General features: G+C 41.8%; 1 protein-coding gene across 1 annotated transcript; it reads right to left on the reverse strand.

Moving 5' to 3' along the window:
• Positions 1 to 844: 844 nt before the first annotated feature.
• On the reverse strand, positions 845 to 21990 carry LOC141020446 (alpha-2-macroglobulin-like). Its single transcript, XM_073495524.1, has 19 exons — positions 21975 to 21990; positions 21575 to 21627; positions 20658 to 20678; positions 19017 to 19185; positions 18816 to 18900; positions 17728 to 17848; positions 17499 to 17613; positions 17300 to 17409; positions 14473 to 14628; positions 13941 to 14180; positions 13600 to 13663; positions 12063 to 12208; positions 11725 to 11874; positions 11279 to 11503; positions 9735 to 9825; positions 9292 to 9433; positions 4369 to 4594; positions 4085 to 4211; positions 845 to 1014 (listed from the first exon to the last, which is right to left on the reverse strand). Exons 1-19 carry the CDS (start codon positions 21988 to 21990, stop codon positions 845 to 847), a joined length of 2427 nt encoding a protein of 808 aa, XP_073351625.1.
• Between the last annotated feature and the right edge of the window lie 654 nt (positions 21991 to 22644).

Genomic DNA, 22644 nt, shown 5'->3' on the forward strand with positions numbered 1-22644 from the left:
AAAACAGATTTTAAATAATTTTGTTTGGAATTTGAAATATCAGATTCTCAAAGGTCAAGAAAAGTGAAAAGAGAGCGAGCCTCTCCCGGACTGAGTCCAGTCAGAGTCCAGTCTCAGTGTTTGTGGTAACACTCACACTCACCTTTCATCAAGGTGATGGGCAGCTTGGTCAAACCTTTTCATAACCACGCTTTCATATAAGCATCTTTCAGAGGTGGCATTTCATTTCTTTTTATCTTGTAGGCTAAACATCTTGTTTTTCTCTCTGATGCCTAGAAGCTGCTTGGGTTTTGAAACTTTCCTGAAGATATACAACACTTTACAATCAGGTGAACATGTCTACAGTTTTACAGATTCAGTGAAGGCTTTATCTGATGTTGAACACCATGTCATCTTTGAGCTGTCACATGTCTGACTTTGAGTTTGAGCAACTTATGTTTGCACAGGCAGCCACATGGAGCTATCTGTATGGAGCGTCTTCCACAGTGAACTCAGCACATGGTCAGCAGTCAGCAGTCAGCAGTGAAGACTCTCTGTTGGAGGGATTTATAACCCACCTACACTCCTCACTAACTGGTTTAGAATGGTACTTAATGTAACAGACCGTCCACGTAGGAGTGGAGGAGGTAGGGAGATTGTGCGGGGGCACTTTAATAAAAAGGTTCTCAGAGTGAATTTGTGCTGTTTTGACCCGCGATAAGAAATATAATCAATTGTATGCTTCACTTTGAGACATTCAGACAACTTAATTGTCTTTAAAATGTCCCAAATGACAAATCCCCATCCCAACAGAACGATCACACTGACTGACTGTTAGCCACCGTGACAGGTGTTTTTACCTGTATCACTCTACAGTCTTGTTGATGTCATGATGTGTCTGAGCGTCACTCACCTCCACCAGCAGGGTGCGGACCACCGTGTCGATTCGGCCCGTGTCGGGGACGGTGGCCACCTCGTTGCCACACAGTATGTCGGTCTTCAGGGCCTCTGCGCTGACCTTCAGACTCACCTGACCTGTGTGCACACAGACACAGTCTTTACTGACAGCAGGGCTGTATTGATTGCTGCTCGCTGTCACTCTGTCACATTCTGTGTACGGAGGCAAAACAGCTTTTCTGTTGGCTTTTCAATCCAACTCATTATCCTCCCTGCTCCTCCATCCCTCCTCCTCCCCGTGTGTCCTATCTTATTCGCCCTCATTAATCCCTATTTGTTGCCTTATTATACTGCCTCTCCCCCATACTCTCACCCCCTCCCTTCCTTCCTTCCTACACAGCCCACAATCCTTCACAGAGGACAAGTACAGATCAGCCCCCGAGGGAGCAGTTTCTGACTGTTTCGTCAGAGATACTACCTGACTTGTTAGTACAAGTGATTGTCAGCATTCCTCTAAGGGGGAGTGCAATTTGACATTCATCAGAGCCTCGTCTCCATCCGTGCTGATGGGGGCTGATAGAAATCCTCTGCTTTCAGGCCAGGCAACGTTACGACAACAGCTTGCAGCGGTGCAGCACGCAACAGCTGTCAGCGCCCTTAATCCAGAGTAATTAGCTCGTTCTGTCTCATCTTTGTCACTGAAAGTCTAAGTTTTTTTATATTGGACGGAACAAACAACATCAGTATTTAATTATAAAGATGTGAAGATTGCATGAGATCATTAGTGACAGCAATAACAGTCAGTTGGAAATTCGCTTTGGGCGATGAGGCTGTAAGGAGGGGGGTGACGCTGTCTGACATGGAAGCATGGTTTTGGATTGAAGCTAATAGGTGATATTTTTCACAGATATTAACATCGAAGTTTGAATCTTTTTAACTTTAATAATTTCTGACAGTGAGATTTTCCCTCTGAATTGTTCGTCTCGGGTTGAAAAGCATCTAAATGAGCACATTAAAGGACCATACCAGTGTTTTTGGAAGTATTTACCCATTCACTACAAAGAACAAGCACATTATAGTGCTTCATACACAGTCACGGATTTAATGTCAGAACTTTAAAGGCAGCCGCTTGCTTTCGTTCTCTTCCACCAGTCAGACAATCAGTGCATCACAGTGATCATCACAGGGCCCTTCGTACATGTCTGTAGAACGGGCGTGGACCGAGTGTTTCCAAATATGTCTTGTTTATTTCACATTGGAGATTTCTAAATGTGTGTGTGTGTGTGTGTGTTTTGTCTTGTTCCTCTGCTCTTCTCGCTGATTTAAAGTGGGCAGAGTGCATTTAGCACCTTCACTCCATAATAATGAGGAGAATGCTGTACATAATTCTACTGGTTCTGGAAATTTGGATTCATTTTAATGTTCCATTATCATTTTTGTAATTTAACATGCATTGAAAAAAAAAACAGTTGTGGTCGATATTCTCTCAGTAATTGTTGTCTTTATTACAGGGCTGTCAAAGTTAACGTGATAATAACGCGTTAACGCAAATTCCTCTTATTTTTTTGACGCACAGTTAACGTACACACGTTATGATCCTCGGCCCACCCCGTAGTTTGGGAAAGCGATGCAGCAGAAACAAACCTCCTTGAGCAGAAATGGATAAAGTTCAGCTTCACAGCCCTGCCATATAGTTCTCTCTACAAGAACAAAGTTATTAACATTTACTGTCGATGTGAACTGAGTTACCACCGGAGTACGTCCAGTCTCAAATACCATTTGCTGGCCAAGCACACAGCTGATGCAGAGAGCCCTCCTCCCCCTCCTAAGGTCAGACAACGTTGGATAGTTTGCAACAGAGATGCCTGGACAACTCTACATGAGACAAACTGTCAACAGTGATAGTTAAAATGTGTGGCTACAGCTTGCAGGCCGACATTGTTAAGTTAACCTTTACAAGTGTAAAGTTGGACACTACATTGTGTTAGTATTACTATTTGAGCGTGCAGTACCTTTGAGGTTATTGTGGAGAATATTCTGGACAGTATTTGTCATTGTTTTGGATTGTTGCAATAATAAGAACATATATTTGCATAAAATAAGCATATTTGTTCTCTCCTGTGAGTGTTAAAAACTTGAAAAATATCCCTTTAAGGTTCATTTAGAACAGATATTTATGTGCGATTAATTTGCGATTAATCGCAAATTAACTATGGACAATCGTGCAATAAATCACCATTCAATATTTTAATCGATTGACAACCCTAATTTATTATTTATTACACTCAATACAGCAACAGCCCTGCTGGGGAACCGGACCCTGAGATCTGAGAACACTTCCCTGACACTGAAAGATTATTTAGACCGCTGCATTTACTTTAATAAAAGAAAAGTAAATTCATAATTTTTTCAAGATTGTGCATTTGTCACAGATCCAGATAAAACCTCTCCTCTTTTGTTCAGCCCTTGGTGCCGTGTGGTTTTCAGTGGTGGGAACATATTTAGATCTGTTGCTAACAACAAATAAAAGTCTTCCATCATGCATTCACTTTACATGCTCTTGGGTAGTTTTATCTACAGCAATACATCATATTTCATAAACTCATCATATGTATTGTGTGTAAAATGATAATCATGATAATCTGTTGCAGGGTTTTTTGGGGAAGTTTAACCACTTGAATAAAGGGTCTAAGGACAGAGGACGTCGTACACTGTACACATTGTAAATGTGATTTTGGGCTATATTAAAAAAATAACGTGACTACAGCTGTCAAGTGTAGTAAGTAAAAGGATGTTTTCCTCTAATTTGTAGTAGTAATTGCAGAAGTATAAAGACACATAAAACACAGTGTACAGTGTACTTCCCAATCAATCTGCACTCACAGCTGCATTACACACAACAACACCATGACTTTAAATTAAAATCAAACAGCATTTAGAGACTTGAACTGAGTTCTTCTTTACTATGAACAAAATATCTAAAGTGTTATTTTTAGTAAATAGGGTGAAAATGCAAAAACACTGGTGTCCATTAAAGGTTCCTGTTGACGCTGCAAAGATCATTAAGTCTGCTCATGTTCACCTGTCCAGAACACCAGAGGAACATCGTCAAAGCAAAGCACATGGTGTCATTGACAGGCTTTTCAACAATATATTATATATTTAAAACAATTTAAATGGAAGTGAAATGAGTCGGCGTCATTTCTACCTAGAGCGGTCGGAGTAACAATCCATGAGAAGGTCCTGCTCTCCTCCCCACACAGACACACGTTGTACTGGCAGCCCTCACAGTTTCTGAAGGTGTACTGGTCTGAATCAGTCAGTGTGACCTTCACCTGCAGACACACACAAACACAAAACATACTCAGTCTCAGAAACAAAAATATGCACAATATTTCTGTTTGCATATCTAGCCCAACACCAAGAAAACTTTGTATCAACATACCCAGACATCATCAAACAACTGCCATCTGTAAGAGCTTAAAAATGTACCATGATGCATTTGGAGAGATAGTTGAAGACCGTGGCTTTGAGTGTGAACACCTCCCCTCGGATCACAGAGTAGGGCAAAGTGAGACTGACAAAGAACGGCTGGAAGGCAGTCAGTCCGGTGTTGGGCGACACACCGAAGCCCACAGAGGAGACACAGAAAGCTCCAGCTGCCCACTTTGTGATGGTGTCAGGGACGGTCTTCTCCACACCCACTGACCCACTGTCTCTGTACAAACATATGAGCAAGAGTCAAACTGAAACCAGTTGAAGTAACATGAAGTTTGCATACTGTATAGTCTTATGACTAAAAACATCAATATGCAATCATGACATCATCATCTGTTCATTCAAGGATCCCCATTAGAAGCACATGGATGTGCCTCTAGTCTTCCTGGGGTCCTGAACATAGAAACACAATACAGACATGCACTAAGAAAGTACAAACTATTGAAAATGAGAAAACAATCAAGCAAACTATACAGACACACTACAAGAGGAATCAAGCATGAAGTGACAGAGGTAGGTAGGGCAGCTATGCATCGGATCAGAAAAATGAGGGAGATAAAGAAAACAACGTAACATGTGGATTACATACATGGATGAAACTACAGCAGACAAATTCAACTGATTGAGAATATCAAAATAACATAACGCCTTCAGGGTATAGGCTCATCCTATCATTCAACAAGATATTTCCTTAAATGCTTCTTGAAAATTAATTTATCATTTATGTAGATTTGATAGCACTAGGCAGTGAATTCCAGAGTGCTGCTGACCTACGTAAAGATTAGTTTGGGAGCCGGGAGCATTAAGTGACTAGAAGCTGCAGCTGTTGTGCTGTAGCCGTGCTGAGAGGCCATGTGTATCTGATGAGCCCAGCTGGACGGGGACTTGGTGCTAATGACGCTTTTTCAATAACATTAAAAGATTCAAAGACAATTTCTGCTAAACCATCAGCCATGCGTAAAGTTTACATTCGTTCTGTACGAGTGCCAAACAATTGGTCAATACGTGATGACATTTCTCGTGGTTTTGGCTTTTGCAACAAGGAACATGTGAGGAGTCTGACTCTGCTACCAGTGTTTAAATACTACGTCTCCGGTGGTGGGCAGCAAGACTAACAGAGAGCTGACAGTCGTGCTCGCAGCTCTGTGAGGCTGCCTCAGAGTTAACCTGGTATGATGTGACCATGTTCACAATCATAGCTTAGCATGATAGCATGCCGGATCACCAAAGTTATTACAAATCATTTGAAGGGTTAAATTAATGTCTGCATCACATTTCCTAACGAAACAACCAACAGTTGTAGAGACATTCAGTCAAAACCACAACCTCATTGTGGCACTAGTGCAAAAGTGAGGAGATCACCAGAGTCATTAGGATGCTTCATCTGGGAACCACGAATGTCTGTACAAACAACCTGCAGTTGCTGAGCACAATGCTAACATGGTGTTGTTAAACAGGTATCGTGTTTATGGTCACCAGCTTAGTGTAGCATGTTAACATGCTAACATTTGCCATTAAGCAAGTACTGATTCAAAAACCAAAGTAAATTTGAACCTGGTGGCGGCGCTAGATGAAAACCTAAGAGTTTGTCAAAGTGATTTGAATTTATCTTGACTGGGGCTTGAATGTGAATAGTAGCTAATTTCATGCCAATCCAACCATTTATTGAGAAATGTAAGGCTCGTCATAAGGCTCGTCGTTGTTCGCAGAAGCGGCGGTAAGCCCACACTATACACTGCCAGCCAGACTGTTCTTTATACACTTGTGTTAGGGAATGAGCTTGCCATTTTGAAAGTACCCAGGGCTTCCCCCAGTGTATTATAAGCCTGGCGGCCTGTGCTTAAATTTTCCACCAGGCTAAGCATCGTTTATTTATTTATTCAAAATAGGTTTGAATACATCAGTAACAAAGTTGAAAGTGCAATGGCGACATCTTATGGTCAACACGTGAACACATGGCGGGTCTGAGGTCAGGTGTCTTTTTCATCACCTAACACCCCACAAACCACTGCTACTCTCACTACACGCAAACTAGGCTACTTGTGATTGAACATAACGGGATGTCACAAAGAAAAGGCCAAAAAACGCTGGACTTTTCCTTCCGAAGTCGGACGAACAACGGCGGAGACGTTGAACCCGCTGGTTCACCTGTTGACCAGGAGTGCAGCGGCGCGACGTTGGCTGAGCCACGGGTCGATGAGGCAGCTAGCATGGATGTTAGCTCGTCATCTGCTGCAGTGGCAGAGCAGCCTTCTCCGTGCCGCGATGGGAAACATAGAAGCAGTGGAAAATACGTGAAAATATTAACAATATTAAGTGCGCTAATTTCACAGTGGTTTAGTAGTAAAACGCCGCTATTAAATTCAGCGTTAGATAAGCTATGGCGGTAGCTGTTTTAATAAAGTCAAAGTTTCGGTTTTAGGGATGTTTTGCCGAGTCTGTCGCAGCCACCTCCAGCGGGCAATGCAGGGATCCTCGACCAGAGCTTTTATTGAAGCTCCTTGCACTACTTATAGGCAAGATGTGCTAAACGCTCATGTTGGGTCTCTCCACCATCGCACCAAGTGTGAACTGTGAAAGATACTTCTCGGCCATGAACAAGGTAATACACTGTGATTATTTTGTTTTCACTTCTCTGCTAGCAGTTTATGTAGGTATACATTTTCTTAATGTCAGATATGTGATTATTTTTCAATAGATCAAGACAGACCTCAGAAACAGGATGCAAGGGAAAAGCCTTGCTGCCTGCCTGAGGATCAAAATAAAGTCTTCTTTGAGAGACCCAGAAGGATGACATGTAGTGATCCAACATGCAATCTGTGCCACAAAAAGTAGGAGAGGCCAATTGATACATACCTCTTAATATCAGTGAGCCTCTGTTCTGGGAGTTCCCTGGTTTTCCCCCTTGGCTTTAGAGTGATCAGTCTGAATCTCTTGGTCAATTTTTGAGTTCCATTATTTTGTGCTAGCACTATTTTTTTCATGTACTGTTATTTATCTTACCATGTGACCAGCATTACAAGGCTTGTATTAAGATTCACGTGCCATCAGGATTTTACTTTAAGTTATTAAGTGCAAACATTTATTTATTTTAATTGTATTTTTTGTATTAAAACATTGGTGTTGAACAGTACTTCAAGAGTGGTGCTTTTGTGAGACTATAGTTGGTGCTTAAATATTGTCAATAAATGTCTTATAATAACAAATGATTACATTGATTATTACAGTCATTTTTTCAAATTTCCAGTCAACTTTTAACATTGATTTAATGCAAGGCAGTATGGAACCACTCTAAATTCTACTACGTCATGAATCTGTCACTGCCATCAGTCAGTTGCTGGCCTGTGTCAGGCCCCTGTCACAAAAAAAAACATGCTTTACCGCCGGTGGGCCGCCCTTCCAACCTACCACCAGGCTCAGCAAGTTTTCTGGGGGAAACCCTGGTACCAATAGTCATCACTAAAATATTGAGGTATTCGGTATCGGTACGATATTGGCCAAAATCACTGGATCAGATATTTGAGAGGGGAGAATGTATAATCCGATCTAATCTATTTGCCTAAACTCTCCCATAAATGCTTAAACTATGCACGACATGCAGTAAAGAGAGCAGCATGTGTCATGTGACTAGGTGGAGTGAGACTCTCATCAAGTCAACTGTGCGGAATCACTTTAAGCTAACGGAAGAAAAAAGCAAACCAGCTGAGTGCAATTTATGCAATGCAATTGTTTTGAGGGGTGGCGGCACCATTTGAATCTTCAACACCACGCACTTGATAAAACACTTGCAGAAACACTGTAGGAAGGAGTATGTTGAATCTTTTACAGGTGACGAGTGCCAATGAGAAAAGTGCACCACAACAACCAATGCCGTTTTTCCACTAGCACGTTTGGGCACACCGAGTTGCTTTTCCATCACCGGTTTTACTGTGCCGAGTTGAGACGAGTTGGTGATGGACCTGCTCCAGAGTAGAGCAGGCGTGCCCGCCCCCCCTCCAAGTGGGCCGCAGTGACATCTCGCTACTGCAGCCAACCCGTAACGAGCACCTGTCTCCCCCTAAAATGGATACTGAACTCATGTCCGTGCAGGAAACATGAGAGAAAGATGTTTCTAAAAGTCAGTGTCTTCAGCTCTCAGTACTTTTGTAGCTTCTAACTGAATCTCTTTAGTTTCTGTGGTCCTGTTTGTTCTTTAAACATCTGCTGTGTTTGACTGTTTCGTCGTGTTCACTTTCAGCTGGTTCAGGAGTCATGTTTAATTAATGCTGGTGAAAACAACGTTTCCTGTAATGCTGCTTCATAATAAAAGCTTTTAAATTACTTAATAATGGGGGTCTTTTATTGTGAAGAAGTTACAGGAAATGAAACGTGTTTGTAACTCAATTAGCTGAGCCACTTTGTTAGCGGTGATTCTTCTATAGTACTGCGGGGGAAAATGCTAAACACTCTGTGTGTTAAGAAGTCAAAATAACAAGAAGCAGCACTCCTGCAAAACTGATTGATGATTATGTCTGTATTTCTTCCTTTAGACAAGTAGTATATTTGTTCTGCAGTTTAAGCATGTTTTTAAACGGCTAGGTTTAGCAAAGTGCTACCATACAGACATTATCTATAGCTTTGTCATTTAGGAGAGGGGGAAAGGCTGTATCGGACTGATATCGTATCGACAGATACTCAGTGATGTCTTATCGGTATTGGACATGATAAAGTGGTATCAACCATCCCTAATCTAAATGGTTAAATGACTAAAACAAACAAAAAAACAGACCAGGCGATGATGACGACTGTTTGAAAATGAAAAAAAAACAAATCAGTCTTTCTAACACATTCGCTGTTAGTGTTAAGAAGACACAAATATCTATATATGTATATATATATATCCAATATATGTGTTTTCATATGATATATTATGATTACCCCACAGAAACTAGGTCCCAGATCCAGGTTTCAGGGAAGAATGTCCTGACGGTCTCCTTCTTCTCCTCCTCTTTACCTTTCACACCACCTGAGCTCTGAGGCATCATGTTGAAGGCCATGGGAACCGGAGAGTCTAAGACATCTAAAAACACATGGATTGAAAAGAAAAAAAAAAAAAATCAATTCACAACTAAACTTACCCAACAGAAACCAGCTCCCAGATCCAGGTCTCAGGGAAGTATGTTCTAATAGTCTCCTTGGTCATTCCAGCTGGATCTTTATCGATCTTCGCGGCCATTCCAACATCATCGTCAGCAACAGCGTCATACATCCTTTCCACATCTAGAAACTACCTTTTTATAATCTAGTTCTACTAGATTATAAAAAGGTAGTTTCTGACAGTAAAATCAAAGCACACATCAGTGACAAATCATCAAACATACCAGCATCATAGTAAAATAAGTCATATCCCCTTTCATGGCAGTTATAAGGTTTTTTCACATCGGAGTTGGTCAGAATTTTGATTCCAATATCCTAGAAGGGCGAGACACAGAGAGAGAGAGAGAGAGAGAGAGAGAGAGAGAGAGAGAGAGAGAGAGAGAGAGAGGGAGAGAGAGAGAGAGAGAGAGGGAGATAATAAAACCAATTAAGATATTGTGAAGTCACATAATGTAAAGACTTGGTCACAGAATGAAAGGGAAGATAACTACACATCACAGGCCCAATCCCATTTCCAGTCTTCACTCTTACCCTTCATTTTAGAGTGAACCCAGGTGCCCCTCAGAACAGAGTTACAAGGACTGAATGGGACACCCCTTCAACACCCTCATACATCTTCAATAGATGTTAATGTTGTTGATGACATTTATGTAAACTGACCGCACATTCCCGATAATCATGCTGTGCTCCTGCACTGTTATCAGAGGAGCGGTACCAACTGCAGCAACTTTACTGCTGGACTTTAGTTACATTACAGATGTCATTTGCAATCAATGGGAATGCAATATTGAAATACATCAAAATGTGGGACTGTCATGAACAAATCTGCAAACACAATGGAAATTTAGCTAGCTAGCTAGTTAGCTAAAGTTGCATCAGCAAACTAGTAGCGATTGTGTAATGCTTGTTATAACGAAAAGGACCATCATATTGTATATTTAAAAGGACAGAGCGTCCTTATAACCTTCAGTTTGAAGTGAGCCTCTAAACACCTCTGTTAGGAGGGCCATGTAGCCCCAACACTCCGTTACCCCAACAGGGCTTTGGTAACCCTACCCCTCTACCCCAACAGGGCTGTGGTAACCCTACCCCATTACCCCAACAAGGCTTTGGTAACCCTACCCCTCTACCCCAACAGGGCTGTGGTAACCCTACCCCATTACCCCAACAAGGCTTTGGTAACCCTACCCCTCTACCCCAACAAGGCTTTGGTAACCCTACCCCTCTACCCCAACAGGGCTTTGGTAACCCTACCCCTCTACCCCAACAGGGCTTTGGTAACCCTACCCCTCTACCCCAACAAGGCTTTGGTAACCCTACCCCTCTACCCCAACAGGGCTTTGGTAACCCTACCCCTCTACCCCAACAGGTCTGTGTTAACCCTACCCCTCTACCCCAACAAGGCTTTGGTAACCCTACCCCTCTACCCCAACAGGGCTTTGGTAACCCTACCCCTCTACCCCAACAGGTCTGTGTTAACCCTACCCCTCTACCCCAACAGGGCTTTGGTAACCCTACCCCTCTACCCCAACAGGTCTGTGTTAACCCTACCCCTCTACCCCAACAGGGCTTTGGTAACCCTACCCCTCTACCCCAACAGGTCTGTGTTAACCCTACCCCTCTACCCCAACAGGGCTTTGGTAACCCTACCCCTTGACATTCAAAACAGAGTGGTAGGGGCAAGGGGTGTATTGGGTACTGATCCTTACAAAGATAAATCCCCTCCAGCCTACTCTTTAATAGTCAATTAAAATGAGCAATTCTATACTTTAAAGATGCTGTAGACATCATTCTTCTGATTGGGTGGTCCAAAGTAGATTGAGCGCTTTGTTCGATCAGATGCCTCCACGCCGAGCTCAATCTCCGGTTCTGGTTCTGGTTCAGGCTCTGGTTCAGGTTCTGGCATTGGCAAAGGGAAGCATGGATATGGCTCAAAGTCTTCCACGTCATAGTTGTATCCTGACAGCTTCTGCAAAGGCAGCTGGCTGTACACCTGCACAAAAAAATACATGTACATGGGCCTGGGTAAGTCAGGCAAGGTCCACAACTTCATGTTCTTACTACTATTTTATTCATCCACAAAATGCAGTTTGTATTGGCACAGTTGTTGGCATTATTTCCACTCATCTCTAAAAGAAAGACATTGTGTTTGTTACAATAAGAACACCAGATGTTAACATGGGTCAAAATAAGCCCTGAGGGTTGGTGTCGTACATAGTCCACCGTGAGTTCCTGCTCTGACTGCAGCAGGAGGACGCTCTGGTCGATGGCTCTGACAGAGCACATGGAGCCTGGGTGTGCCTGCAGACTGAGCGTCGTCTTCTCTGCTGGAAGCTGCTGGAGGGACGAAAACTTCAGAGACACCTGCACAGGAAACACCAAAGTGGAGACTCATTAGTTTGAGAACTGGTTAAAAGAGGCTCAGTCACAAGTACTAGACTTAAAATAACCTTAAATGCATGTGTGTTCATACTTTATTGTATATGAAAACAACTTGGACTCATTTATTGTAGATTTATGTTGTATGTATAAAAAGTCCTGATGGGTGGTACCTTGTTATTGAGGCAGAGTTGAATGGGGTAGTCCTGGCTGTCGGCCACAGTCTCTCCACTGGGCATCACAGTATAAACTACCACCTGGGCAAATGGTGCCAGGTTTGTAACCTGACGGAGTGGGATGGAAAACTCTCCCCTGTTGACTGAGCAGAAACACAGAAAGCCATGGAAATGTGACATTTGGCCGTCAGTACACCATCAAAATATTTGTTTCTCATTCTGCTGATACCAACTGAGATACCTGTATAATATTTAAACAGAAGTATTTACTGCACATGGGAAAATAATAATCTGCATGGTTATGCTGAAGCTAACCTGAACATTAGCTTCAGGCTAAACCTGGCTGACCTTGGAAATTAGCTACTTTAAGAGGTGCACTATGTAGTTTAGGGGAAGAAATTTTAACCAGAAAAAAAACATTTTCATTGATTGATTTTCAAGACTTAATAAACTGAATAAACAAACCGTTTCATATGTTTTCTATTTGCTGGACTCTTCTCAGTAGCCACCTTTCTAGCTTCAGACACTGTTCTGCACCTTAGTTCCCTCAGAGGATGGCTTGTTCAGTTAGGGAAATATATTCATCAAATAGTTTTCATTATTACCTAATTAATATGGTAAATATGACCCTCCTGAGTGTGAAATTCTTTCCCAAATGATATAGTGCACCTTTAAGCTGACTTGTTGGGTCTTTTATCTGATGGCCGGTGTGAAGACAAACAGGAAATGCAGGGAAGGAAAGGTCCCAAACCAGGCATGTAAGGTTATGTGGTCCATGCCTGAACCATTACGCTACTGACACTGCCCCACTGATTAGCTACATGTGGTTGGCCTTCAGCGGTTCACACCATGAAGCTACAGGAAAAGTTGGGCATATTCTGTGTTTGTTAACAAATGCCAAGATAGCCAGCAAGTCCGATAATCACTCTCTTTCTTGCTTTACTTCCGTTTGATGCTGAGCAGTTTGCACACAGTGGATTTTTCTGTCCTTTTTCACTGTTAAAAGCTGCTGCTGCTGCTGGAACAACACTGATGAGAGCGAACCAAAACAATGATAGATTCTGAAATGCTGACAGCAAAAGGCAACTGGCAGCCTAGTAGTAGTGATGTGATCTAGTCTTTCCACATGGAAAAAAATGGCCACAAATATATAATGTACATTACCAGGCTCAGTAATTTTACTAAAACAGCAAGCGCTGTTCTCTTTAGCAAATATCAGTCAAACAAGAGTAAAACATGACTTGGTTCGGGAATATTGTCACTGGTAGTGTATGTGGGAGTAACAACATAAACAACATCGCCGTGTACATATCACATGTGTAGCTTATTGATGTGATTTTAAGTTTTTGAATATGTTGGGGGTCTATGGAAGAGAGAAATTATACACTTTGTCTACACAAAAAAAACTTCTTAACATGATCAATTTATTAGTGCTGACTGTGGTATTTTCTTTGCATTTGCTGACAAAATACATACTATCATCAAACTCAACATTTAAGACAGCCATCTTAGTTAAAGTAACATTGGTTTTTACCTGTTCCTCCTTTAACAGCTGCTGAGACCCGACCATGCTGCACAATTCCACCTCTGGACATCACCTACATAGAAACAAACAGGCAGAGAAATCCAATGTGTCCTTCACACAGTAGGGTGGAATCAAGAGTTATGAACCATCTAATATCGCCGAGTTGGTGCTATTGCTGGAACATCATAATTAATGTTACCCAGCAACCATCAATCCAACTGAGTTATTCTTTCTAACACGTGGTTAACTTTACCCATTCAGCCACAACGGCTTCCTCCAAATGAGCACTAAGTTGTGAAAAGCTAAACCAAGTAGACGGTGTAGCTCATAAGAAATCACATGAATCTTACCAGGTAAAAGAAGTCAACTTCTACTTCTGGTCCCTTCTTTAGCTCCTCCCCCTGGATGATGTACTGAGCACGCACAGTGGCATCTTTGTCACAGGAGATCTTCTTGTTGACCTGCATGAGCTTCAAAAAGCTGCTGCTCTTGGAGTAAAATGCTGCGGCGTGGTGGTAGGCCGACCTGTACTCTGGTCTGCGCACATTGGGCACATATGGCTCGTTCTCCTCCGTCTTTCTAGACCTCGCCTATTGACATGACAGCCACAGGTCAAAGGTCAGATTTCCACTCAACAACCTTCACTTATCAGCCTCTTGCTCTTAACTATGAACAAATATTAAACAAATCAAAAACAAAATGGATGAATCCAATAAGAATTTAGGTCTGTGTTGTTCTCCTCCAACATGATCGATATGATGGAAAGTTTCTTTAATTAGATATTGACTGTATAACTGACAATTACTGAACCAGTTACTAACAGGAAGCCATCAACTAAACTGATCCTTCTGGAAAAAAAAGCTCTGACAAGCTGTGACCTACCTTTAGAGTCACAGTGTCTGTCCAGAGGGTGGTGTCCAAAGAAAATGAAGCCATGCCTTTGGTGTCTGTAGTAAGTGTTAAATTTTGTGACTCTGTGGCAAACAGGTATACTGCCTCATTGGAGACAGGTTTGTTGTCCGGGCCGACCACTTTTACCTACAAACAAATCAGAAAGTTTAGGGTTAAAGCTAGGGTTGGTAAATTACACTGAAAGCTGTTTTGTCATATTTGTAGAAAATCTCTTCACATCCTGACAGAAAGCAAAAAATTGAATTCTGCCTACTGCCTACCTGGGTGCACCCACAGTACACAGTACCGAGCCTGTTGTTCAGCAGCTGACTCAGAAGCACAAAGCACACAGGCCCCGAGCCAAAGAACAGAGCTCCTTCAGCAGCTAATGGCACACATGTACAGCAGTGTGGAGTAACTGTCGCACCGGGTCGCCTTCATGGACTTAGGTTCATTCGTAATGGCTATTTTGCTTGTGTTTGTATGATTGTGGCATTTAACGGAGCTGTTTATTTAGCAAACTAGCTGCTAACACACCTCCCAGCTGACCAGCCAGGCTACAGGGCAGTCTGTCTGTGCAGTCAGGCAGTGTGTGATCATGTGTTTCAGAGGAGTGGCTCTGGAGGGAGGCCTGAAGGGAGGTGGTGGGAATTTTTCACTTGAATACTTTCAGAAATGTAGCTTGCTTTTGCTGTTTCCTACAATCTTACCAACCCTAGCTTTACAGGATTTATTTCCTCTGGGAGCATGAATGTGTTCAATAATAATTGAATAATTAATTTAAAAGGGCTCATCCTCTGGTGAGCAAGAATGTGATCTTTATCTTAGCTGCCCCTTACATATTAATATTTTATGTGCATTTTACATGTCCATGACAATTGTGGCTGAGGCTCCTGTGTGAATATGATGGATAAAACAGATGTATCAGCAACAAAACTGAAATAGTTAAAACAAATGTCCATAACATAGTATTGCTCGATAGAGACCCCTGTAAGAATGTTTAAACCAACACTTTAATGTAGTTATCTTCAGTGTGAGCGTGGTTGGCTGTAAACTTGCACATGGACAGGAAACACCTACACGTTACTGTATATTATAAGTCGTATGTACAGTGAAGTTTGCAGACACATTCCAGACATGCGCACTAGAAAACGTGATGACAACATCCCGACAGCAAGGAGAAGAGCTTTTTTTTTTTTTTTGGCCGTATGTGGCGGAACAACATAAAAAGTATGTATGTGTGATGTTCTGAGTGCGTGCAGTCCGCACAGTCACACATTTTGGGCTGCATGCAATCACAGAAACCAGGCTAGCAGCTTGTAGCTGTACTCGTAGCATGCTAACATGCTAACTAGGGCTGGGTATTAAACGGGCCCAGAGGCTTAATTGTTTAAGACTGTAGTATCGATACGGTTGTGCTGACACTACTGGAGGCTTTAAGACATTTGTCTGTGATGCGTTTTCACTATTCCTAATCAACACAAGAGATGTGACTGTGACGATGTGCGAGTGGCGGCAGATCTCTCCGCCGGTCTCTCAGACACACAGATCCTGATCTCAGTGACAGTTCTGGAGAGAAATGAACGCTCTGAAAATCGGTTACACTTCACTAAAGTCGATGTGGACGATGCTCAAATTGCTACAAGTGCAACAAGTCTTTTGTATATAAGGCCAGACGTGCATATCTTTCCAAACATCTAGTGAAAGGAACACACATGATGAAAAATGCACACACTCACACACATGACATTTCAGCAGTGTAAGTTAGTTGCTAAGTTCGTAAGTTAAGTTATGTCATTTGTCGTAACTAATCCTAGTCGTAGGAACTAATCAGGAGAACATACTTGTAGATTTGGGTCATTCATTTATTCAGAAATGACAGATTATTAACAGTGAAAAAGATTTTAATCTCAATGAGACTTTTAACTTGTTAGATTAAGGTATATAAAGGAGATATATATATATATATATAAAATAAAGCAATGTTAATTTTGTTTTTAATTTGTTTCATTTTTTTCTTTGAGAAATAACAAACCTGAACAAACTTAAGAACCAGTAAGAGTTAATGATCGTTAAGAGTGCTATTAAAATCTTAATGATACCCATCCCTAATGCCCACAATGACTATGGTGACATGCTGATGTTAAGCAGGTGTTATGTGTACCATGATCACAGTGTCTTTGTTTAGCACTCATTAGTAAATGTCACTACACTAAGTATAGCCAGGGCCGATGGAAACATCATTAGTTAGATGGATCGCTAATGTTATAAAAAGCATCCTGAGAGGAACATGAGTGTCTGTGTAACATTTCTAGTCAGTTCATTCAATTTCTGCTGATACACTTCATTTGTAGAACAGAAATTTCAGTCTGGAGTGATGGACTGACTAACAGACAGACAGACACCGAGTCCCGCAGTTTGCTTGGTTACCTCACAGTGGGGCTGTTATTGTGTTGTGGAACCCAGACAATATTTGTTGAGCTACTTCAGCCTGGACTGGCTTGGGAACCAGATGAATCTGTATGCTCAAGTTTCATTTGGATTGGTAGGTACATCTCTACATTCATCTACATACATGTTCTGCTGTCACATTAGCTACCTAAGCGCTTCTTCACCCAACTGAGTGGTTCCAGACTTATCTGCATTTGCAAATTGATCCCGTGATGCCAGGCTGATCCTGGACCAAATGGTGGACCAATCAGCCGACTGATACTGTAATGTCAAGGGCCACACCACTAGCATGGATAAAAAGCATGTATCTTTGTGCTGTGCTGACAGCAGGCTATAGCTCCCAATGGTCATTAATGAGACGGATTACCTTTCCCTCGAATGGGATGCCAGGCTTGTACGCTGCAGGTACATCCTCAAAGGTGACAGCTCTGATCTGACTGCTGAAGCTGGTCCGCCCACTGCCTTTAAGAATGACCCCTAGATGGTAGTAAACATACAGATCAATGCTCATCAGGAACTAGTGCCGATTACTTCATGAACAGTAGTCCAGCATTCAGTCAACGTACCTGTGCCATATTCCTCCATTTCAGCACTCACGTCAAAACTGTCATCGTACATGCTCTTGTTGAGGGAAAACTCTGTCAAGTTCACAGTTTGTGAAGCACAACCACTTTTATCCGTCTAGAAGATGATAACGAGAGTCCAAATGAGAGTCCAAACAAACAAACAAAATATTCATAATTAGTGCAAGAACTGTGATGACAACAAGTCATATTTTGTATGTGGAACACTCACCGTCATTTCATACGTCTTGCAGAGGTCATTTTCTTGGATACTTGTATACCAGTAAAACCGGACGGCGTTTCTACAAAACACAGCCTGCACCGAACCAACAACTGGTTTCCCATAGGTGTATCTGCAGGGTACAGAGATGCTTTTAGTTAGAGGTCGACCCAATTTCAGATTGTTAAGTGGAGATTAAGCTTTTCGGGTACTGACTGAGAAAGCAACCAACAGCACAATATCCATCATAGCACAGGAGTCAAATGATCCAGGACAATGCATTGTAGCAAGATATCAACATTACACCAATCAGTCACAACATTAAAAGGACTGACAGGTAAAGGGAGTAAGTGAGGCGGCTACAGCCCAGGAGGTAGATCGGGTCATCTAGTAATCGGAAGGTCACATGGTTCGAATCCCCGGCTCCCCCAGCTGCATGTCGAAGTGTCCTTGAGCAATATACTGAACCCCAAATTGCTCCTGATGAGCGGTTGGCCCCTTGCATGGCAGCCTCTGCCATCAGTGTGTGAATGTGATAAGTGTTGCAAAGCGCTTTTTGCGATCAGTAGACTGGAAAAGTCCATCTACCATTCATTTGTATGTTACTAAAAAATACAGAGTGTCAAAGTCAGACAGTCTTCACATTTGTCTGATTTTGTTTGCACCTGAACAAAAAGCAACATCTACTGGGAATTAATATCCTTGTTAGCAAGCTGGTGAAGCCAGTTAGCATAGCTTGCTACTGCATCTTTTCAGTTGAAATGCAAATTTAAAAGCACAATGCTTTTCCCAAATGTCGGAAGGGAACAGATACCACTAACTGCTGATAGTTAAAGCCAAGTGGGCTTGTTGAAAAATGACACATAGAAAAAATGAATCGTATCAACAATCGTGTAATATGCAGTTTGACATTCTCAGACATTAGGACACAACAGAAGTTGACAACGTGTCTCCTAGAGGTGCTCGTCCTCAGATGGTTTTCACCTCTTCAGAAAATAGAAAAACTTAGTTTATATTCCCTTTTTTTAAACATTGGTGCAGTTTAGGACAGACCTATTGTGCTATTGTTAAACTCCGTCATGTTTATGTGGGACACTCACTTTCCACAGATCCTTAACGTTGCCTCTTGGTCCAGGATGGAAATCACACTGGGTAGGTGAACTTTCACTTCATACTTTGGCAAAACTAAAGCAAAAGAAACACAATCAAAAATATTACAGCTGGAAGTTTAAATACATCAAACACATTTTATTTTGTTAACTGTGAGACGATTATTTTTGGAGAATGTAACTGCAGCAGACCATATTCCTTGATGTCAAAGCTGTGGGTTATTTGCTCTCCTTTGTCCGTTGAGGCGGTGATCATGTAGCTTCCTTGTACCGCCTCAGGAATCATTGGGTGGGAAAGATCAAGGATGCCACTGACAATGGCCTTATCCAACCACTGGGCGATTCGATTTGAATTGGGATCCTACATCAAGACAGTTGTTGGCAAAAATGATTATCACATGTTCAAAACCGCCTGGTTGCTAATTTATTCATTCCTCCCTCTGAACTGGTGCTTCTCCTAGCGATGCTCATGAGCAGGTGTGGGCGGAGGTGACCACTTACTACAGATGTTACTGAAACCCCGCCCACTTTAGAGTGATCCAATTAAAGCACCAGAACCATTTGATCACACCTCTCTTGCAATGATATACCCACCTATTCTGTTTACGTACTTCAGTTCAGTACTGTGATTTCAGTGTAGTTTTAAGTAGTGTAATAACAGTCAGGGGTTGGCAGGAGGGGTGCCATGCAGGGTCTCAAATAGAGGTGTAACAATGTATCTGGATCTTTATCGAGTCAATGTAATGGACTGTACTTATTTAGTGCCTTTCTAGTCTTAGCGCTTTACAACATTCACACATGGCTTTCAGAGTAAGATGGGTCAACAGACACACAGGACATCTCACTCAGCAGACCGCTAACTTCTAGACGTTGCTCTTGCCACGGCAATATGAGCTGCGCTGGTTTCAAAAATGTTAGTCTGAAAAAACGTGCATGCAGGCTGATATTCAACTGTGATGTTCTTTTGGGAGATGCAGGGATTTAAACCATTTGTTAAAGGGTGCAATATGTAAGAATAGGCCACCTGTCAAGTGCATACTGAAAAATGATAGGGGGCACTGGAGTAATGGCTACCTGCTGCTAACTGAGCTAACCAGCTAATAATGCGTTACTCGGTCGATATGCTGCCCCTTGCTTGTTTTCAGTATGATTTTTGACAGGTGACCAATTCCGCTACCAACTGTTGCTGCCGTTAGCCATTTAGCTCCGTTAGCAGTGAAGCTAGCAGTCCAGACTTTGAGCCTTGGACCGGGACAGGCCAGGGCAGGGCTGGTTAGCATGTTAACTTGATATCTCTCCAACATAAAACATATTTCTTCATTTCTTTACAGTCTGTTGGTAATTTTAGTTTTTAATGTTTGGAGCTTAAATTCTTACATATTGCACCTTTGAGCTATGGAAATTCAGCTAGCTGATAAGCTAATATATGCTATATAAAATGGCATTGGTTTAAGCTAATAATGATGACAGGTAAAAAACAATTGTTTAAGTTATTATTGATCAAAATTTGATACTTTTTAAATGTTCTTGTTGATGAGCCATGTTTTATGTGTGTTAGACTTTACTGCACTGAACCCCTTACAATTATTTAGGTGTTGTTTTTTAACTTTTATAGCGGTGGCAGCATTTTCTGTGACCGATTATGAAATGATACATCTGCCCATTTAACAGATTGTTCACAGGCCCTTGAATGGAATCAAATTAAAATCATTTCATGGCAGACTTTGAAAGCAGCAAATATTGCACTGTTGTCCAATGAATGGCTTGTGATTTACACTGAGTCTGAAAAGCACCTGAGGCTGTGTCACACACAATGACTTCAGTGAATCTTACCTGGAGCTCCACCACTTTGTACTGAAAAAGAAAAAAACAATCATGTGAAATCAGCTGCACACAGAATTTGCACAATACACAAAATATGCAATTAGATCACATCAAAGTTTCCCCTTAATGTGTCAACTCCCTTCTTTTTCTCAAGTACCCAAAAGTGATTTTGAGTTACAACTAGTTCACAGAAGAAAAATCATTATGTTAGAATTGTTTCCATAGCTTAATATCATTTTCTAAATAAACAGGAGAACTGGGTCATTAGGAATATTCACCATGGCTGAGCTGACAAAGAAAAGTGCAAGAAACTCAAACTTCCATCAAAAAGGGTTAGAGTTAGAGACACTTCTGATTCACATTCAGTGTTTTGACTTTTTGACTTTTATCTTGAATGAAGTGTTGGGAGCAGCTGACACAGTGTAGGATACTGTCACACAGTGTGAGAAAATAATATACATGGATTTTATGACCTACAGCTTTACTGTTTCCTATGGGACCATCATCTTCAGAGCTGAAAGGACTTACTACTCTTCAGCAATCTACCCTCATCATACCATACATCTGAATGAATTTCACCTTCACTGCACGCATTGATGTTTTCAGCCTCTCAACACAAACGCAAAAGGCCTTGAGCTCGTATTGATTCAGATGTTTGGGTCAAATGCAGTGTGTGCCAAATGAACTCTGACAGCATGTTTATCACACTACTCCACACAGCGCTTTACACCCACGCTGTCTTCAAAATCAACAAACAGCCCTCCCTTCACCTCCCACTCTCCTGAACCAAAATAGACCTCGCTCGGCAGATTCACCGACTGCTTGGTAGAAATCACACCAGACTACAAACTTCACTGACTGGAATTTCAACACACATCGTACATTATCAAACTTTGCAGAGGCGAGAATGAATAAATAAAACTTACCACTCGAGCTACAGGGATGAAGTTGGCATCCATGGAGACAATTCGGAACTGGACTGGAAGAGAAGAAGGAAATAAAATCAATCATCAGTCAAACATCAATCAGTTCTCTTAATATAACACACAACATATATACACACACATATATATATATATATATATACACATATATATATATATATATATATATATATACACATACATATATGTATATTTATATTTATTCATTTATTTAAAGGGCTTATGAGAAAACACTTAAAAAAACAATGCTCCTTCTTGCCTGGCTAACACCAGTAGAAATCCCCAAGCACAAGACAAACAACTCTGAGGACATCCCATTGTCTCAGACGTGACGGGATGACACATTAGCCCTTTTCACACAGAGACACCGCATTATCTCCACCTCGAAGGCTCGCCATATCTCCTCCTTTGTTTGTTCACACTGAACCTAGCAGCTCCGGCATAAAGCCTCACCAGTGTGTCATTTCATACAGCACGGCAGCGCTGCGGATCCTAACCCTAACCCTAACCCACGCTGACGGTACACATCATGACGAGGACGTCTGTGTGTTTTTTTCAACGTGTTTCCCCCGGTGACCACCTGTTAATCTAAACATGTACCTGCTGACTGTTTATAATCATATGGATGCTGTTATAATGTGTTGTGATTGAGATCCTGACCCACCAAACATCCTGGAAAGTGACAAAGTTACGGTATTTTTTTCCTCATATAAGTTGCCAAACTAACTACCAGTTACCACGTTACTGTTGTTTGGTCCTGTAATGTTGCTTTGTGGGTCATTTCTCTTTTATTTGATGAGTGAAGGATCTGTTTAGCTGTCAGACTGTGAACACCATCAGACCAACACGCCCCTGATACGCCTCACACAGACGCCATCTCGTCTCTGCTGCAGCTCTGATACTACCTCCGAAGGCTGATCAGATGCAGAACGAAACTGTCCCCCACTCCCCCCTCTCCACATCTGTAACTTTCACACGGACGACGATGTGGAGAATCGGCACGATTCCTGCACTCAAAGGGCAGTGTGAATGGGGCGATTGCAACTGTTGCT

This window comes from Pagrus major, chromosome 2, assembly GCF_040436345.1.
Source record: "Pagrus major chromosome 2, Pma_NU_1.0".
Classification (NCBI taxonomy): Eukaryota; Metazoa; Chordata; class Actinopteri; order Spariformes; family Sparidae; genus Pagrus; species Pagrus major.